We start from the raw sequence: 20,409 nt of genomic DNA, 5'->3' as shown, positions 1-20,409 counted from the left end.
CATTATTTGAGAAAGTGGGAAAAATGTATGTTTTAAAGAAATGTTTGTGTAACATTTAAATTATATACCGAGTATTTGGTTGTGTCATAAATGCTTCTTGTACAATACATGTACGAAAACAGGATTAATTTATGTATGTTGCAAAACAACCCAATATTTAGTGTCCATTAATGATAAATATTTATTATGCAATACCTGATAAATATCATGAATGTCATTTGAAATAGAAAACGAGCAGTTAATTCACTCTAATTACTTACTACTTTTACCGACAAGCGTTCTCTACTATTTAGTAAGAATTTTTGACCGACATTCCTCTGTTTCCTGTTCTTTTAATTGCCGTTCGATCGATTTCACAAGTGTTTGGCAATAGAGACGATCCACGATAAGACTGTTCTCGGATCGCTGTTTAAAAGTAGATGCAATCAGATCGAGAGTGATTTGCATGGAATAAGCTTTACGATCGTAAAGAAAACACGACGCAGTTACGATGCAAAGCAGTCGGCATTTTAACCGAGGCGTTTCGTGTTCACGATGATATTTAAAAATCGTGAAGACCTTTCCCTCTTTATAGTCTCGTTTGACTGTTGCAATCATTTCATTAATTAAAAAAAGAAACGATCTTAAAATACAGACAGAATTGGAAATTTGAGTACACTTGACAGGCTATAATTATTATATAATTATACTGCATAATTTTATAGTATAGGAATGACAATTGTATTTTAAAATAGACATTTATTCACCTCATTTTTTTTAATGGAATAATTTATAGTAATTGATTTATAAATCACTTCACCAATGCCATTGACTCGCTAATGCATTCGCCTAATAAATTGGAAAATTAATAATTCAGTGCAACAGGTTTCCGTAATTTAACCACCTACACAATATTTTATATTGTACACTCAGGTGTGTGCGCTTCTTGCTTCGGTCGTCGGAGTCGCGTGGACTTTTTGTCACGAAGCCAAACTGGTTCCGCGAGACTGTGTAATAGGACACCATAAATCTTCCTTTTCTCATCAGAAATATTTTAGCCTCCCTCCTTCCGCAATTAATAAAGTCGCGCCGTTACTTCTTCGCCGTTTAAATTAATATGTAAAAAATTAATCGAAACGCTTATGAGGTAAACGCCTATAATGGAACAATTGCATTCCCGCTGAAAATTTGTTCTCATTTTGTTTTAACGAAGCTTCTGTATCTGATATAATAAATTATGAAACTTAAAAAAATGCATATAATCAACTTAGTTCCTGAAAGACTCGTTTTTAAAATACATTGATTTGTCTTAAGATTTTCGAATAGCGGCGTATCACACTGTATCGATTACAAATGGACAAATTCAAGTTCTACGAGATAGAAATGCTCGAAAATACATTTAAACGAGTATTTGATAGATCGCGCGCGTGAAACCGTGGAAAATCGCTTGCCACCCCGTTTACCGTTCGAAATGTAACTCTCGTCCATTACATTACGTGAGAAGGCGTGTTTACACGGTGTGAAAGGCGTCGCGGCTTCAGGACGGACCAATCGATGATTTCTCGAGAGTCATTAACTCATATAACGAATGATCCTGAGAGCGGTGAGCGCTGGATCTGTAATACCGCCATGCTATAGCTATGCCTGTCAATCGCGCCGGTTTCAAGAAATCACGGACAGTTTCGCGATCTAAAAACCGACAACGACTGCTCGTTTCACCCTACTTTCAGGTGAAAATCCATCGAATTTCTTTTCGTGTCTTACTGCTGTCTAACTCTCTAACTCCCGTACGCATTCAAATTGCAAATTGATAATTCTACTCAGTGTGTCAATTCATAGCAGCGCCAGTAGAGTCTTTGGTTTCGCTTGTTTTTCAATCTTTCCAGTAAGAAATTATGAGTTTCAATAGAAAGTTTCCGATAAAAATGAAACATCGTGGTTTGGAAATCGGAGGATTAAATATTTCAAAAATTATCCGCAAATTTGGCAGAGTAATGTGAAAAATATTAAAAGCTACTATATAGTTAAACAAATATTATAGATTATCGATAGAAGATCGATATTAATATATGCCTATAGACGTTTAAAAAATTGTCTACTGCGAGTAAATCTGACAGAATAAATTAGCGATAGATATTTTAGCTATGAACGGCTTTCAAGACATTTTCATGTAATTTATTTATTTGATCGTGACCGGAAAGCGTAGGTTCAATGTTTAGATTCGGACTTTTATATTCTCTGATTTTACCTGTTTAGTTATCCTTGAAAGCTTTTCCATTTTACCATATATATTATCATGTACATAATATCGCGACATAAACTCGTTAGTTTAGTTTTTGGGATTTTAGTTTAGTTAGCGTTTAGTTTTTAGTTAACGAAGTAAAATATTTACTGTCGTTAAATCACGCGGAAAATTGGTAAAAATAAATTCGAGAACCATGTTCGAAGGAGAATGCCACACGTGCAACGCTCGAGTTTGAATGCATCACTTCGATAGGTCAGTGCATGTCTGACATGAACGTAATTGGTATCTATCGGAAACACGTCAAGATAAGATATCGGTTAACAACGTTATCGTGCTCGTCCGTGTGACGCGAAACGTGGTTGTCTTCTTTTAACCGAAACGCCGGCGTTTAACTTGGCCTCGTTACTTTTATCGACAAATCTTAAAGATCGATCCAGTCTAGCGCAACGTTCCGCGTCGCGCGATCGTGTCTTCTCCCAGATATTAACACTGTACTCTGCTATTTGTGATACGCCGTTTTCAGTCATCCAGTGAAATATATTTTCAAATAATCGAAATAAAGTTCATTATTTTCGTTGTGCTCCATTTCGCGTAATAAATATAAGCTTCGTGGCAGGTTGCTCGCTCTGCTACAATTGTATTCAACTGAAGTAAAATTAAGTTGCGGTGTGGGTTTATGATATCATGAGTGACATGTATCGTACAAGGTATATTTTTCTTTGGAAACGTATAGACGTAAAATCGAACTGTTTTTACCGTGATACGTAAACTAACACGTTTTCAAACGAAAGTTCCTGTGGATAGACGTTAATTGATGATGTGCTACTGAGGTGTTAAATTAATCATCGACGGAGGTATCGATAAGACTTTATTAGAAATTCCTCTATTACGGGTTCTCTCGTTATAAATAGAAACGAAGAAGAGAAATATAATACCTTAAGTCAATTTTTCATTACCAAGATTAAATCTTGATCGACCGGGCTGAGTTGTACGGTTGTTGGGTTTCTAACCATTAATCTTGTTTATCGTTTTCTTCTTTGTTTTCTTTTTTTTTTCGTACGTCATTTATTATTTTCTGTTATCTTTTTTACATAATATAGGTTATTGCAATTTTCTGCTTTCTTGTTTTCTTCTTTTTGCATTTATGTGACTGTGTATGTATATCTGGCAATAAAAGAGCTAAAGAAAACGAAAGAGAAAGAGAGAGAGAAGAATCGTAATTTTCAGTCGTATTATTGCTAATTAATTTGTACGTTAATCATATTGCTATTAGGTGTATTACGTATAATACATTTTAATTATATATTTATATCATTTATTTATGTTTTAATTTTTACTGATTATAGTTCTCCTTTTTTTACAGATCGGCGCAGGAGCCATGTCATCGGATCGGCACCACGGATCGCGAGAAATCGACGTAGAACCGGGAGAATCGGATCACCTGCCGGATACTTTCCGAACCGAGTGAAATCGAATACAAAAGATCGTCGGCCAATAATCGGGGATCGACACACGTGATCGGCCCACAACAGCTTGCAACCTACGGCCTCCCCGCTGGCCTGGCCAGCTACTATGCGAATTGAAGCTCTCAGCACCCTCGTCGCGGTGAGTTTGCCGTTTTCAAACCTTTCAACGCGATAGATATCACTTCTTCTCGGTCCATTCTTCGCTATGATCGATATATTTAATATTTGAGGACTGTATTGTCATTTTTGCGTGACTGATTCGGTTTTATTGCGTGAGTTAAAAAAAGTATACGAAAATGACGTTTGTTTTATTTATAGCAGAATACATATACAGGGTATTTCATCTAACTTGACCATCTTAAATGTCTTGTTTATTTTTTATGATAGGGGAAAATTTCGGAGGAAGAGAATATTCGATTCAAAGGGGCAAATGTAGTGACGGGCAAAACAATTTTCTCGAGGGCACTTCTTTCGAGATTCAACGATGTGCAATGTGTCGACGAGAAAATCATTAATTTCAATACTCGTTCGGCGACGATAAATGAAGGAATCTCAATTTCATTGGAACAGTGTGTTGTGTAATTGTTCCTGATGCTTAGAAGCAGAATGTTTCCCGATCGTTGAACGGAATGTGGTGTAAGAATTTGATGGCCAGCTCGATCGTCAGGTCTTACGCCACTTGATTCCTTCCTGTAGGGTTTAATTAAAAAATAAAGTTCACAACGATATTCGCACAACACCAGAAAACATGCGAGAAAGGGTTCTATACGGACGTGCATCAATTATTATTATAAGTACTTAAAAATGTAGAGAAATCATTCATTTGTCGTCTCCAAAAGCGTATTAAAATTAATTTTGAACACCTTTTAAAATAAATATTTTCCACCGAAACATACAAATCTTACCTTTACCTTCTCTCCATACAAACGCGATTTTCTCGTCGAAGATTACGCGAGGATCAACATATTCTACATCGTTGAATTTGTTTTTTATAAACTATAAGACTGTTGCAATGAAAATGTGTAGTCCCATTTAAAAATACTTCGATGTCTTTGAAATCTCGAAAAAAGTGTCGCTGAGAAAATTTGTTGCCTATCGCCACATTTGCCCCTTCGAACCGAATATTCTCTTCCTCTGATACCTTTTGCTATCATAAAAAATAAACGAGGTACGTAAAATAGATCAAGTTAGGTGATATATTCCGTATAGCAACCTCAATTTTAAGGTAAATTATTGGAAAGAATATATCGAACGATTCGATATATGTACCTAATATGAGATTAAATAGGATTGGAAAATTTACAGATTTCTTAATATGAAAATTATCAAGATTTTTTTATTTTGGAGCAATTACTTAAATTCCAATATTCCCCATTAAAGACGTAGTAGTACTCGTTATTTCATTATCTATTTTCTTTTTTCTTTTTATAGCTTTTTACGGTGATAAAATTTAAGTAAACTTCGTCCGTAACAAACGTAAAGAAAAATTACGAACTACGATTTAACATCTACGTATATTAAGAAGCAGGCTAAACTATGGTTAAAGTTACTATATGAATTAGACTTTCCCTGTTCTTTTTATATCAAATAACAGATGTAGCTCGAAAGCACCCCTAAATCGCTTTTGCCAGACGTTGTTGATACAAGAATGTTTCATAGTTTTATTGGCAAAACAGTGCCACGTTTATTTGGCTAGCAGGTGTTAAAATAACATTTGCATAAATCTGGCTTACCGCTACAATAAGTAATGTTGCGCGCATGTTAGAGCCGTACAACTCGAATGCCAACACAAACGATAACCGTGATAACTATCCGGATTTAAATCATCGCCCATGGAGAGTGGGTGTAATTACCGTACTATTCTCACGTACTTTCGACGACATTCAGCCCACAAGATCAAGAATTGCACGGTTGAAATATATTCCACGATCCGAATGAATATCAAGATTCGTTGTTCGCAGGGTTACAAAATTTTACAATCATATTCTAACGCCGGCTCATCCTTTTTCTTTGACTCATCATTCCTTTTAGCTCACTGCTGGGCGTCGTCGGTGTATTTTATTATAATTTTCGGACATAAATCCCTGTGGTCAAGCCAACCAACGATTAGGTTTTTCTAATGACGAAAATTTTAAACCCACGCGTTCTTCCGTTCATCGTCGGCGACGTGTCTTTTTCACCATTCTTTCACGAGCGTTAGGAAATAATCCGGCTCAGAGGATAAATAAAGCAATACGAAGTTTAGTACCTGATAAATCAACGTCAACTTTGTTGCACTCTGTCCTCTATTACAGGTTTTTATAGGCAGTGTGCAAAGCAGTTTCTTCGTGGCTTTGAATAATTATAAACATTTAGTGTCTTGATTCAATAAACATAATACCTTTGAACAAAATATGTTGGAAGTAATAAGATGTAGAAATTTATGTCAGCCCGCCATGAGTTGGTCTTTTACGACCTGAACTATCAAGCTTCGATGTGCATCTAATAATACTAGGTTTAACGATTACAATTAATGTTTTACGACGAAAATAGATATTCGCCTTCCGTACATACGTATACTGCCATGCTCTAAAAATCGTAATGTTACAATATCGAATACTACTACATGTAATAAATAACCAGAAAATGTCGTTGTCCCACTATAAATTCCAGTGTGTGTTAAATTAAACCGTAACTTCAATCATCGTCTGTCGACCCACGTTTAATGATATGAATAGCGTGTTCGATACCTCAGTTATTCACCCTCATCGTGGAAAAATTTACAATACTCTGGCACCTGCGTGATATAATTCGCTATTCTTTTCGCATTCCACGGTCCGAGATTTTAACGAGATTACAGGAGATATACTGTTTCTTACGGCTCGAGACACGTTACACTGGACTCGAGGTGTTCGTGAGCTGTTTTAATGACACGGTTATTCGGTCGGCGGCGTTGCGAGAATATCGGGAACGCATTGATTTTTGCGGCGAAGATCGATTACCGTCGGTGCAAATTAATAATACTGCCTTTCACCGCGAGATTTCCAAGGCGATTCGCTAGTCTCGACGCGTAGATCATAATATTAAAACGCATTACGAGCAATGCGACAATGGCGGAAATCGGCGCCGGTCTGGCGTTCGTTCTATAATCAAAAGTCCCTAAAACCAGATGACTCGATATCGAATAGTATTAGAATTACTGAAGTAGATTTACGACAGTACATTTTTGAAGATTTGTATGGTTGTTCGTGTATAAACGAAGATTCGTTCCTTTCTTTATCTCTCCCCTTATCTTTCATTCTGATTTCTTTGGTGCAAGATTTCTTTGTACTTTAGTCATTGATAACTTTAGTATATATTGAATTTATTGGAAAAAATATCGATATTTTCATGTTACGCTCATTGAATATTTAATTTAACAAATTTTAAGAATAAAATCAAAGACGTTTATTCCAATAAGAAATCCTAAAAACTGAAGAAATCTATGGCAAATTATCTTACGATCATTGAACCATCCACTATGATTTGAGCGTATGGAGAATTCTTGTCATCGACGTAACGGATAGCAAATAATTACAATACGCTTGGAAACTATTGGAATTCCTTCTAAACATATGTATGTTTTATACTTTTATCTTTTAGAATTTATCACGTATGGTAAAGGGACGTTTAATCCCCCAAAAATCTTGCAGCCAACTGTAAATATACCATGCTCCAACATAAATTCCTGCTCGTTAGACTTTGCATCTGAAGATTTCGCGAGGAATCACGATCCTCTGGTTTTAAAGAGATTTGATTTATTACTTGCCGCTGCGAATTTGCCTACTCCTGTTTCGTGGAGGTAATTGTGGTAAAGTATGCGGAAGTTAGCCATGCTAAGATACTCGTGAGTTTTCGCGTTGCTATGTATACATGTTATACTCGTGGGAGGTGATTTAAGCGGTTTATTTAATTAGTTTTTTTCTATTTCGTGCCGCTATCCACTCTTTGTCTCGAAAGAAACGATTATATATCAGTTCTTGGAAGCGTTATCACGTTATTAATGGAGAAAATTCCTTTCATCTTGTAGTAAATTCAAGTGCTTCTGTTTGACGAATCTCGTTGTTTGAGTTGAATTCTTAATTGGCTAATTTGATACTATTGGTATCTTAAGTAATTTTCTTATCAGCCTCCTTTCTTATAAATAATCCACAAAGATATCTATATATAAACGTTATTAAATCTTAATACTTCTTTGATATAATCATTTCAGTTTATATTACCAAACACCGTAAAATTCATAGTCCATCAGCCAAACTTTATACGTATTCTCTATTAAAATATTCAACAACCTATCATTAAAACTAACAATCGATAAACCACTATTTACGATCGAACTGAAAGTTTCCTCTTCCTTCGATCCACACCACTGTAATCATAACCCCGATATGAACCAGACGAATCCCATTACCATATGTATAATCGCGATTTCTACCAGCTAATTAGGTTTAAAGCTTCCTCTTTCGCACCTGGAATTAATCTATTCTATACCGCTACGCGAGGCGTCATCGAGTTTCCTTCGATCAATTTCTGACCGGAAGCGCACCTCGATCCCAATCATTTCGCGGCTCGCGCGATCGCTATCCCTATTAAAGGCAACGGCCGATATCGCATACCAGTTTTATCTGGGCGACATTACGTGCTGACGTACGAATATCCCTAGCCGATTAATATCACCATCGCGATGTTGTCCCATGATATTGATAAATGATAATCGCCGGTGCGCCGCGGCCACGGCGCGCCCCCTGTAACGCAAATAATTTAATAATGGCAGATTAGCACTGTCGCGGACGAGAGGTAGGATCGGCTTGCGAACGACGCAAGGAAAATCGTCGAGGACATTAGTATGCTAATCGTTTCGTCGGCGCCAATGGCCCCAATAAATAATTCTCTTAACGCGAGAGTCGGACGACAGCCTGTCCGCTGCTTGTAACCGCTACCGTTACCTGTTCATCCCCCATGTGCACTGCCAGCCTCGGTCACGGTCTCTCTTCGATGATTTTCTAGGTTTATCACGATTTCACTAAGAAAAAAGAAAGAGAAAAGAAAAAAAGGAAAAAAAAATACAGACATCGGCGATTCACCCGTAATCGCGCGATAAATTACATAAAACGCTATATTTCACTCGTCGTGTATCATTCGGCTTGTCCCTCGTGTATCATTATCAGGATTCAGGATTATTTTGCTTGCCACAGCGGTTAAAACTCTCCTGCGGACGCTCGAAGCGAGACGAGTAAACACGGACCTGGCGTTCCAGTGATAAGAGTTGTTAAGCGCAGGCTCGTTGTTGAGCAACCTAGCAAATCGAGATTTTTCTGGTTTTCTTAGCTTTTCTTCAGGGGATTAGGTGATTGGGAGATTCAGGTTGTGAGTGGAAGATCTTGGAGCGTGATGTAAGGCTGTTTATAGGCAAATCTATATTTATTGCTTATCGACCTGAGAAGGATACGTTGGGCATTTATGAATGACTGATCGATGTGCTTATCGACGTATTATGTGTGTATTAAAAATTTTATAAGACTTTGCAGGTGTTATGAAAAATCGTACAATGATAATTATTCTTAAATCATGATAAATAAAAATACATTGGAGTAATTGTATTTTAATACGATAATTTTAGAAACATGATCATATCGAAACGTAACGCTTTGTGCATTTGTCATGAACGCGACCCGTGTTTGCCAATATTATCACACGACGTGTGTTACTCGTGTGATTCGATATTATAAGACAATGGGATGATATGACTAGCAGAGGTGTAACAGCGAGTAAGAAAAATCGATCAATCATGAGAACGAGGGGGATTGCAAGTCTAACAACGCTACGCTATAGCATCCAGTTACTTTTATGAAACTTTCACGCTAGTTTCTCGTTGATGAAAGGATAACGTTTCGAAAGAAATCACGGTATGTTCTTTTTATAGAGAACTTATTAACCATTAGCTGTTATCCAAAAGCAACGTGAGTTCTTCTCGGATACTGGTTTGAAAATTTCGCCAACGAGAGATAAGGCGAGTGTTAAAAATAAAATTCATCGATCACGCGGTGATTTTGTGGAGCAAAACAAGGCGTAAAAATGACAGCACGCGTCAACTTTGGCGTTAGGAAATTAAGTCACGATTAAATACATCGTGTAATTTCTCAGTTTCGCCGGCGTATAATTTGCCCCTCTAATGACAGTGATTGGCTAATTAATTGATCGGTAGCGAATAAATCCATGATTAAATGATCGCGTGTCTCTCGATAATGATACTTTGAATATCGCGCCGGTTAAGTGGAATAAGTGTGCTCTTTCACCAAGCCTCCTGCGAAGAATACCTGACGATCGGTCGAATACACCTGCGATCGAGGAAAAAAGGCAAGAGATCGTCTTTCAGGGTTTCGAAGCGAGCACGATTGAAATACCACTCGATTCTATTGGGAATCATACGATGACGTTGTGTATCGATTTCAAAGCAGCCGGCCTCCTCCGGCTGAATCATCCACCCACGCGTGCTTCTTACTGTTCGTGATCTCCATCGTATCGTTCAACTCATCGATCAATTCGTTCTTTCATTGTTAATTCGTGGAACTATGAAAGTAGGCGCGAAATTTTCACGGTGTCAAACCTGTGTAACTTTGAATTACATTTTCGTCTTTTTTAAATTATATTTTAGCTACTTATCACTAGATTGTAAAATAATATTAGCACGAATTGATTTATTTATAATAATTATTAACTTCCTTGTTATCATAGTTGGTTACTTTTATAGTGAGAAATTCTGTTTATGAAAGAGTAACAATTTTGACAATCAACGTAGATTAATGTTCATGCAATAAGAATAGTTTGGTGGATATGAAAATTAATTGTATTATTGTGTGCCTACTTTAGAATAATTCAAAGTATAAACAGATATTTGAGAATTGAGAAACGAAGAATTTAATAAGATATTTTTGTGCCAACCAAATTTCTTTTTTATATACTTCTATCATAAATAATTAAACAGAATTCTCTGATACTTACACGTTTTCCTCTTTTTTAATTTATACAAGAACATCATTCAGACACGTACAATTAGTGTAGAACGCCTTCTGCTATTATCATCGAAACGCATCGTGGCTATCGAGCCTGTAATTTAAAAGAATTTAAAAATAATATATTACGAATCGTCGTTGGAAATATAAAAGAGGGTTGGTCCACACGCGTGGACCCTGTGTTTGCTTTGTTCCGGTTCTTTATCTTCCGGTGATTTAGCGTGTCGTGGGTGGATTTTCGCCTCTGGCGCGTTATCCTGTAGAAGGGCTTTTGGTAGAAAGCCTCTTTCGATAGAAATCAATTCACAAATGGATGACGTTTCACTATTGAAAAAGTGCATTTACTCGTACAATATGTTTCAAAGCTTGAAAGGAATATGTTTTTTTAAGGATTTCGTCTCCTGATTGTAGTCCGATTAATTTCTACTTGATCTTCATTTTATATTATATAAGTTAAAATTTTATTGAATTTCAGCATTTCAGTGCGCTTAAAATATTTTTAACCAACCAGATTCATAAATAAGAATTATGAACGAGACGAAGACCATTTTTACGATATGTAGTAGAAATTCTTTTTTACGTAATCACCAGTTTCCACACGTACCGCAGAACGAAAGGTCCAAAGTTACGCATCCTCGAGCTTCAAATATGTGTCCCCCCTTTTTTCTGTAGAAATCTTTTATTTCATCCATGTACTTATCAGATTTCTTTTCTTATCATGTATCGTATTATATCACATTCTTTGTAGGAATATCCAATCATTCTATATTAATTTCTGCTTCAACTATAAATAGTTCTTCTAATTAAATAATTCTCATTCAAAATATTTCCTCTCCTTATTTCCAATCTTAATGCTCTGATATTTTCTACGATATTCAAATTCTTTCTTTCACGCATACAAAAATAAATTTCATCGCTGATAAGTCACAGTACACTTAACCATGGAATTCGATTCGTTTTCGATCTTTACACTTCTAAATTCAACAAACCACGAAAAAGAAGCGATTCCCAGGCATCTGCGTGGGTTTACGCGTGGCGCAAGAATCGTTAATTTGTCGCGTCGGGAAGTACAAGCGTCCTGCGGTCTCATGTGGTCCTACTCGCTCGTTTATGAACGACCTTTACTATTGTAAACGTATGCAGGATACGTGGTGCAGGATTTACGCGTGTACGATACACGTACGAAACGGTGAAGCGACTAACCAAATATTTATACATGTCAATCATAAGAGACGACGAAGCGTCGTACGCTGTCTAAACAGGCCGCAGGGGCCTCGTGCAACGCGCAAGCCATCCAGTAGCGTTCAACATCGTGGACCTTTCCGTTGCTCGTTGCTCTATCTCTAACAAGCCTCTCGATAGTTACCGTTTGTCATGCGCTCCAAGTCGTGTTTGCTTCCCCATGGAAGAAAATCATAGGCCGATCTGTAAGGCCATCTAATTTTCATCTCGACTGTTGTTTAAGTGAAATTACAGTAGACTAGCCTACAGTAGCATTGCCTGTTCAGAATAAAGAATGTAATGTTTCTGATTCAAATTGTTTCATGAACTCATTTCTTAGGTATTTCTTTTGTTTGATCTTTCTATTTGTACTTTTACTTTATCTTTTATTGACTTTTCTAATTTTGGTTACCAGTATATTTTCCTTTTCTCTAATAAATAATAAATGTAACGTGCATGTTAACAGGCATTTAATTCAATTATTATTTCTGAAACAGTAATCCTTATACCTATATTTACTTCTGACGTTAAATTACCAGCTGAGGTTTATATCTTCCTTCGTACGAAAGAAAAAAAAAGAAGAAATACAATTAATCTAAATCTAATTCAAATTTGCACGAGAGATATTAAACAATGGAAATACTACAAAGTAGCTCAGAAAATGGCAAAAGGCTGTTGTTGAAACTCTCGGTAAACTGCTATAAGTCACAAGTGCGTTCGCTCGTGGCAGATGCACAAAGAGTATGCTAATAATACGAGTCGTTGCATTGACGTTCAATAAACACGAGTTTCGAATTCTATCACGAGTTTATCCAGTAAACCGCTATTAACGTTTGTACACGACAAAACGCGTCAAGATGGGAGGATGCTTCACTTCAAAGCCATTCCATTTAATTCAACGCTCATTGTAACTGCATTTGCACGAATCCTCAACAATCAACCATCACCACGTCGACCACATCATAGACGTCGAGAGTTTCATACAACTTCGATCATTTAATCATCGTAAAAGTTCAAAGTCTAAAAAAAAAAAAAAAAAAAAGAAAAAAGAAGACAGTGTACCATACTCGAAGAAACCTTGCTTTTCTCCATTATTTTATTCGATTAGTTTAAGCAAACACGTATTTAGGTGTATGTATGTAAGTCGGTTACCAATTAACGGCCTGCTTGACAAATTTATCGACGACTCGAAATTCTATCCCGATCTGCTCGCGAATTTACGATGCGTTCCGCGTTCTACACGCTTTACAACTCTTATTACGCTAATTGGTCCTGCCGTGTGTACGTATCTGTTTACTACCGTTAATTTGCACCTTGGTTTTTATTTCTCGCGTAACGAGCCACCGATCTTTCTTTAATATATGCATACTCGACTGGAGAAAGTTCCATACAACGGATTACATGCATAATCGACGACTTCTTTCCACTGTCTGTGAGCTGTTGCGATTGCGGAACCCGATACAGGTCCGTGGATCGAGCCTTTTCTGCGGCTCATCGTGTGATCGCAGGTTGTCAAAGGTTAATAAGTTCTGCCACTGACATTTTCGGTTGCCGGATCTTAACACTAGTTACGTCTACGGTCATATGGCTTCTAGGGAATAAACTTAATGCTTAGGAAGGATTAGAGTGTACGATTAGCATAATCGAAGTTTACTACTAAAGTACATGGTTGGACAAGTGATTTATGGTAATAAGTTATTATGTACTATTAGTTCAGCGGCTCAACTACAATTTTATTAATACTCGACCTTTTACGATCAACCGTGTATTTTGTTTCAGTCTATATCGGTAATTTACGAAGTTAGAGATATTGTACTTAGAAAATCATTCAAGTTGTATCAAATAGTATGAAAATATCTTGATATCTACAGCTTGACATTTGATCATGTTAATTCTATTAGTTACATTAAACTTATTACTTATGTTGTTCATGGAGCACGGCCAATATTTTAGATTTCGTTTATTTGTTTATTGAAAAGGGAGCTAAGAGGCTCTCAGATCACATTCTACAATTTAAACTTTTCGTCTGATCTTGATATTTTCCTATTATCAGCAACGAGCAAAAAGTAAATACTTAATACTACAAATCTTTAACAACTAGTAATACAGAAGCGTAAAGCATTCGATATTGGATGAGAGGCAAAGGAAATAGCTTGTCATAAGCCATGAAGATAAAAGCGACAAAAATTGGTTTAACAATGGATTGCATCGCCGTCGCCGTATCCTGGTGGCAACATAGCAATTAGGCGTGTCTATGATTTTCTCACGTTCCACGCGTCGATCCGCCGCAAAAAGCGAAACAGGGACGACGGGGATTGCGTAAAATTTTTATGCACATTTCGAAAGACCTTTCGTCGCAGCCAACGATGTCGTAGACGCGATATATTCAAATCACCGCCACCTTATTACGATACGACAAGCTTATTACGATAGGCAGACGGCGTATATCGAGAGCCACGGGTGTATACGCGCGTCTATCTCCGGTTATTTGCCATATAACGGAACAGTTCTTAGCTCTACGGTGAAACGTTGAGGCTCGTGGAGACCTATAAATTATTGCCGTACGTCTATCCAATCGCAGCTCGGCCGGCTGGTGAGTTAAAAAGAATCACGGACCAATGGTAGCAGAGAATGTCCAACGCTCGTAACTACCGCCTCCGGTTCAGGACGGGCGCAGTAAAATCGGAAATATCGCCGTAGAAATGCGTTACGCTATCCGATCGATCGACGAGCGTATCATATTGTATGATAATCGCGGCCGATATCGGTTGTGGCGATCCATCATACGGAATTCCATTCTCTGACCTGGAAATTCGTCGCCCTGTCGCGCGTTGCACGCGAAACGATGCCAAGGATCTCAAGGAGTAAAAATTGTAGGCGGTAGCCATTTCGATGGTTGATAGGCGAGCTGGTCGCGATGCGATTTCATTGGTTGAAACGGACAGCTAGGAAACCGTGGAACGATTTCCAGATTGTGAAAACCGTGTCGATTGATCTTGTTTTCTATCCCGGGAGATTTGTTGCTTCGACAGTCTATGCAGGATTTAAGAGACAGTTTAATTAGATGCAGTGTCGTGCTGTGCACGGTGTATGACTTACGTCAGAGAGTAAGAAATAGATTATTTTTTATTTCAGATGAAATTCTATTGCCTCTTTGTTGTATGCCAGTTGAATGTCTTTCAGATTTTATTGAAGAAGTATTTCTTATTGAAAGTACATTACATGTACTCTTTGATATTTCATAGAAAGCAAATCTTATTTTACTTAAGAACGTTCTATACAAAATTATTATCTTTAATCATTTTAATTACTATTTATAATACTTGTTTCTCTTTCAATAAAAGCGTTAATTACAGAAATAATGCATTTTCACGTAGAACGAAGTGATTCGGTAAAAAATTTCCCCGTTATTCCATCTACTCTTCACCTACAAAATGCTTGTATACTCATTATTTTAAAATCGCAATAAAATCAAGCAACTCTAGGATTAACTCTTAATTAGCTTTTTCCGTCTAACCACGTTGATCCAGTATATCGAATTAAATTAACTCGGTGCGTACTCGTTCAACGTATTCTTAATAGACCATTAGGCACGACTTGTGGTTGTATTGCATCGTCACTTAGAGCACCACGGACGAGTTCTTCAGGTAGCATAAGTTTTCACGTGAAATCGTTGCGTCGACACACCCTCTTCGTACGGTAAACCCTAAACAGACAACACGAACGCATAAACTCTGGTTGTAAGAGATAATCCGGTGTCCGTACACATACAATCCTGATTTTCGACTGGTAACCCAAAGTACAAAGAACCAGATACCACGCGGGTGCACAAGCGTGAACAGACATAAAGAAACACGTCGATAGGTCCCGTCTTTTCGATACCAGCGTTGCCTCTTTGAATGTTATCGGTCTACCCTGCACGACGCGGTTCATATATCGAGATGTATGTGTATATCGATAGTAGTCTCGCTTGTACAGAATGCTGGTTTCCATTTAGTCAAGGCTACCTGAAATTTTAAATTTTGTTTAAATAATTGATGGTCGTTCCTGGCGGTAATAGTATTATTGTATGGAGATTAGGTAAACGATAGATTCCTTACAAGATTCTTTAATCGGATTAAAATATGTACTTAAATTTATTGTATAGACAATTTTTAAGTGGGAGGGATTTTTAGTTTGTATAAAATTTTATTCGAAGATATTAAGAAATAAATTTCGCGTTCTTACGATAAATTAGCTGTTTCACGTACGTGCAATATTGTATATGCATGTTACGCAATGTACAATATTGTATATGCGGTATTTAATAAGCTATTGATTAACTAGATAAATTTCAATCTCCAATTTTAGCGCTTTTTACGTCTTCTTTGCAAGACCATTCAAAAACTATATTTCTTTTATTTTTAATATAAAATTTATTTTTCTCGCACGTTAAAGAGTGACAGAAGCGTGTATTTCTTGTATTTAACGTCGACGGTACAATATAATCGATCGTAGCGTGGTTTTGCTACTACATTGATAATTTGGCGATTTATTAAAATGCGAGATTGCAGAAGTAGAAGCTTTTACTAACAAACCTACCATAACATCGTTCAACCACAACAGAGGGTAACGAGGAGATATCGCAAGTTTATAGTGGCAGTTCATCCAAGTCCCGATATCTTCCCTCGGACCCTGATATTACGAGGTTAATCTGAAAGTACGTGTCCAATAAATCCTCCCGCCGAATATTTCGTATCTCACATGTAAAAACCACTGGTTGCATTGAACCTCTCATTCCCTGACTTATAGCAGATCGGCTCGTATTTTTTCTCATACAAGAAACCTCATCCCTCTACAGGTACATAATCAGGAAACGAGTTTGCAATTCAAATGCCATACTTCATAGCCTTTTTATACTTTGCGTCTCACATGGATGGTCTTAAATATTTATCCTCTAACATTTTTCCGATCTTAGTGTTCTTGTGAATTAAGAACGATAATCGATGACACAGAACGTGTATCTTTACAAGCTATAGACTATGTCACAGCAAAATTATCACGTTCTTTTTCGTTTATTTTGTCATTTTGATGCATAAGAGAAATTATGCTAATTTATGATTGGAAAATTACAGTTAGAATTAAAAGGAAAATGGCGGAGCATGGAGGATGTTATAAAATTTAGTATTCAGTAGATGATAGACTTGTGTACTGCAAGTACGTAGTAAGTAGCGTTGTAATAGGTTTGATCAGCTGGTAGTTCATGAAGTGATTTTTATTCTATTGATAAGATCGAAATATATTCGCAAAGAATGAGATCTGCGAACTACGTATGAACAGAACAGATTTTCGTGAAATTTAACTATTTTTATTTTTTAACCATTTACAGGCAATCCAGATCGTTTGATGGAAATTTCACTCGAGAATTAAAAAAGACCCTTACGAGGCTTTTAAACATTTAATTTAACAACTATATAATTGCAAGATTTTAAAGATATTCTGGAAGTCTGAAACAGAAAAAAGATTAATATGGACGTAAATACGAGAAATAGGAACTTACGCTTTGTCATCGTAGGATTAGTTCATCGAATAAATGGTTCACGAAAAATTTCCTCGTTGATTGAAAACTGCACTTTGCAATTTCACTTCGATGATGTGATTAGGGTGAAAATTAGCCGTCTTTCAAAACGTGCCAGTACACGTTGCTAAAGCACGTCGTGGAGACGTGTCTCGTGGAAATATCCCACGACGATCGTGCGTACGCGAGCTGCCAACGAGCGACCGGCTAATTTCGACTTTCGAAAATACGCTTGGCATACCGGCTGACTGGGCATTTCATTATCAGGCGGAAGACGACTCCGCAACGAATTCGAGACGCTAATTAGCGTGTTTCGGGCCGTGGTTTGCCTCCTAACACACTGGTGGGATCTTTAAATGCGTCGTCGACTCGCAGTACCGCTCGTGAGGGGATGTATACGATTTAACGGAGTTACAGTATCCGCGACGAACACGATGTTACGGTACAATATACTTTATGAGCCGGAATGAGTAGTGCTTTTCAGTTTGAAAGGAGTTTCGTCACTGTTTGTATAGATTTTTTTAACGTGTCACCATAGATACATTCATGTGGACGTTGTTCAAAATACGTTTTTTGTTCAGTTTCACTCGTTAAGGAAAGGTTTACGCGATGGAAGCTCAGGGCTTCGATTGAGTTATTGCATCGAAGATAGAGGAACCTTGGAATAACGATACAATTTATGATTATGAAAATGTTTGAACAACGAAGTTAAAATTTGCGTCATAATAAAAATATGTGCCTCGATTATTGACTATTCATTTAGCAAGGAATAAAAATTGCTTTATAATAAATGGAATTATCAAGTTCGAGTAAGCAAACTCAACGAATTATTAACAATAACTATTTTATAACTAACGAACAAGATTAATAACTTCGAGCTGTAATTTGTTGCGAATGAAAACAGAGTGAACGATTGTAACAGAGTTTGGAAGATCGAATTAACAAATATCTAATGTGTTAATTGCCACTGTCGTCGGATACTAAAAGAAGAATTTTCACAGACATATATATGCTTAGAGTATTTAGTGGGGGAAGGATGGTTTTAGCCCTTAGTTGCTACACGAGTTGGGTAGGTCGTACTTTGCATAAGTTAAATTTTTAAGCAAAAACGGGCGACAGTGATAACAACAACGTTCGGCAATAAATTCACCTTCAGCAAGCACAACTGAAAAATAAAAAGTAATTATCATTTTCTGATCTTCCTAATAAAATCTCCAAAGCGGTTGAAGTATTCGTACGAAATACCCTAATGACGTGAAATTAAAAAAAAATTACTCGGAACCTTTGGGAATTCCACGTGAATAGCGTTTGCCCAAATTTGGCAAAATCGATAAATCGAGTCTCTGTTTCCTCGTAACTTCCACCGACTCGTGCTGTATCTCAAATTCCAACTCCCACATTCGCAATCAGCACGAAGCGTATCTCTTCGAGTACCGTTCACTTGGCGATGATTATTCCAGTATTTCAGTGGAGTCAGCAATTAACGATAAACATTAAGTCGTCGTCGTAGTCGGCGTAATGCTGCGTGTATGACGCGGTTCGTATAAGGAGGATCGATTAAAATCGCAGTGCCAGTGAGAGGAGGCCGGTCGGCGATGAGGCAACAAACCGATAAGGATCCGAGAACTCGGTGTGTGGTCCGTTTGTGTGTGAATATCCGGCCGATCAGAAACAGCGTTGGCCACATCGCGACGTCGAGTTCCTCGTACGGGAGGCGCCAGTTAGTTAACCGCCTCAACCCTGAGGGACGATGGCTTAATTAAACGACACGGGCGTCGAATGCTATCTTTTATTGTCCCATTTCTATAAATCTCTGGAAACCGAGCCCTCTTCGCTATTCTAGACATCGTTGCCTGCCACTGTGCGGGATAGACAGACAACATCGTAGGCGCGACACTGTTGAAATTCTAATTTGTGCTGCTGTATTCGTTGAACGTCGTGAAAAGGAGGGCGTGGAGATTCGTTACGGACGATTGGTGAGACTCGTGCATGTTACAGAAGATTGATAGCGTCGTAAGATAAGCACGATAATGGGAATTTGCGCGCGCTCGATGGATCGTTAATGCGCTAATTTAGAATTCTGATGTGACGATGATTGAGGATTATGGGATAATTAGTCGTTGTAATGGTGAAATATCTGTGAAATAGGATTTCTAGTAGTTAATGGAATTGGATAGGAGTAGCTTCTAATATGGGAATATTTCTGATACATCGTTTTAAATAATCATAAATGTTAAATATACGAATTGAATTTCTAATTCGATACGGAAGTTACTAATGCTGGAATAAAATAGATTTTTGTGTAGTTACTAGAATTTTTCATTAATAAGCCTACAATTTTTAACGGAAGATCTGTATAAAAAAAGATAGATAATATTAATAACTTTTTTTAACACGATATAGATGCAGGAAAAACGTGTTGGATCTTTAACTATTTATTTAAAGAAAAATGATTTTTCATATTAGTAGTGACATGGAATATTTTATACCTGAGAACATATGGATCCTTTTATTAAAGTTTCAATTCACTTAGAATCTTCTCAGTTCGAGGATTTTCTTACGTATAGCACTGTTCACCTGAACCCCTCAATCAATAAAAGTAATCAAATTTTACAAAACTCCATTTCATTTCTAATTCGCGAAGTTAATCACGACTTAATCAGACAATGACTTAAGCGATTCATGCAAAATTTCGTAGGACACGATGAGCGTATTCTTCGGGTGTTCGTAAGGGCGAGTCCATAGCACCTCGTGAGAAAGTACCGGTGATACAGGATCGGTATTAACGTGCAATAAACCATTGAGTTAGTCACGCAGCGCACATGAGCGCTGGTACGCGTTTATAGAGGTGAAAACATTAATTCGGCTTATAATTTTTATGCAAAACAGGCCTCTCGGGCGTTCAGCTTC

General features: G+C 37.3%; 1 protein-coding gene across 3 annotated transcripts in view; it reads left to right on the top strand.

Moving 5' to 3' along the window:
• LOC138189976 (uncharacterized) overlaps nt 1-20,409 on the top strand; it is a 113,166-nt gene that overhangs the window by 88,515 nt on the left and 4,242 nt on the right. For all 3 annotated transcript variants that reach the window (XM_069132331.1, XM_069132333.1, XM_069132332.1), the window contains exon 2: nt 3,588-3,829. In XM_069132331.1, coding sequence (XP_068988432.1) covers nt 3,797-3,829 — 33 coding nt within the window. In that variant the 5' untranslated portion in view covers nt 3,588-3,796. The remainder of the gene's footprint in view (nt 1-3,587; nt 3,830-20,409) is intronic.

The sequence above is a fragment of the Bombus flavifrons genome, chromosome 2, assembly GCF_040668555.2.
Source record: "Bombus flavifrons isolate JBK064 chromosome 2, iyBomFlav1_principal, whole genome shotgun sequence".
Classification (NCBI taxonomy): Eukaryota; Metazoa; Arthropoda; class Insecta; order Hymenoptera; family Apidae; genus Bombus; species Bombus flavifrons.
The sequence above is the reverse complement of the archived record's forward strand: the minus strand, read 5'-3'. Positions and strand labels throughout refer to the sequence as shown.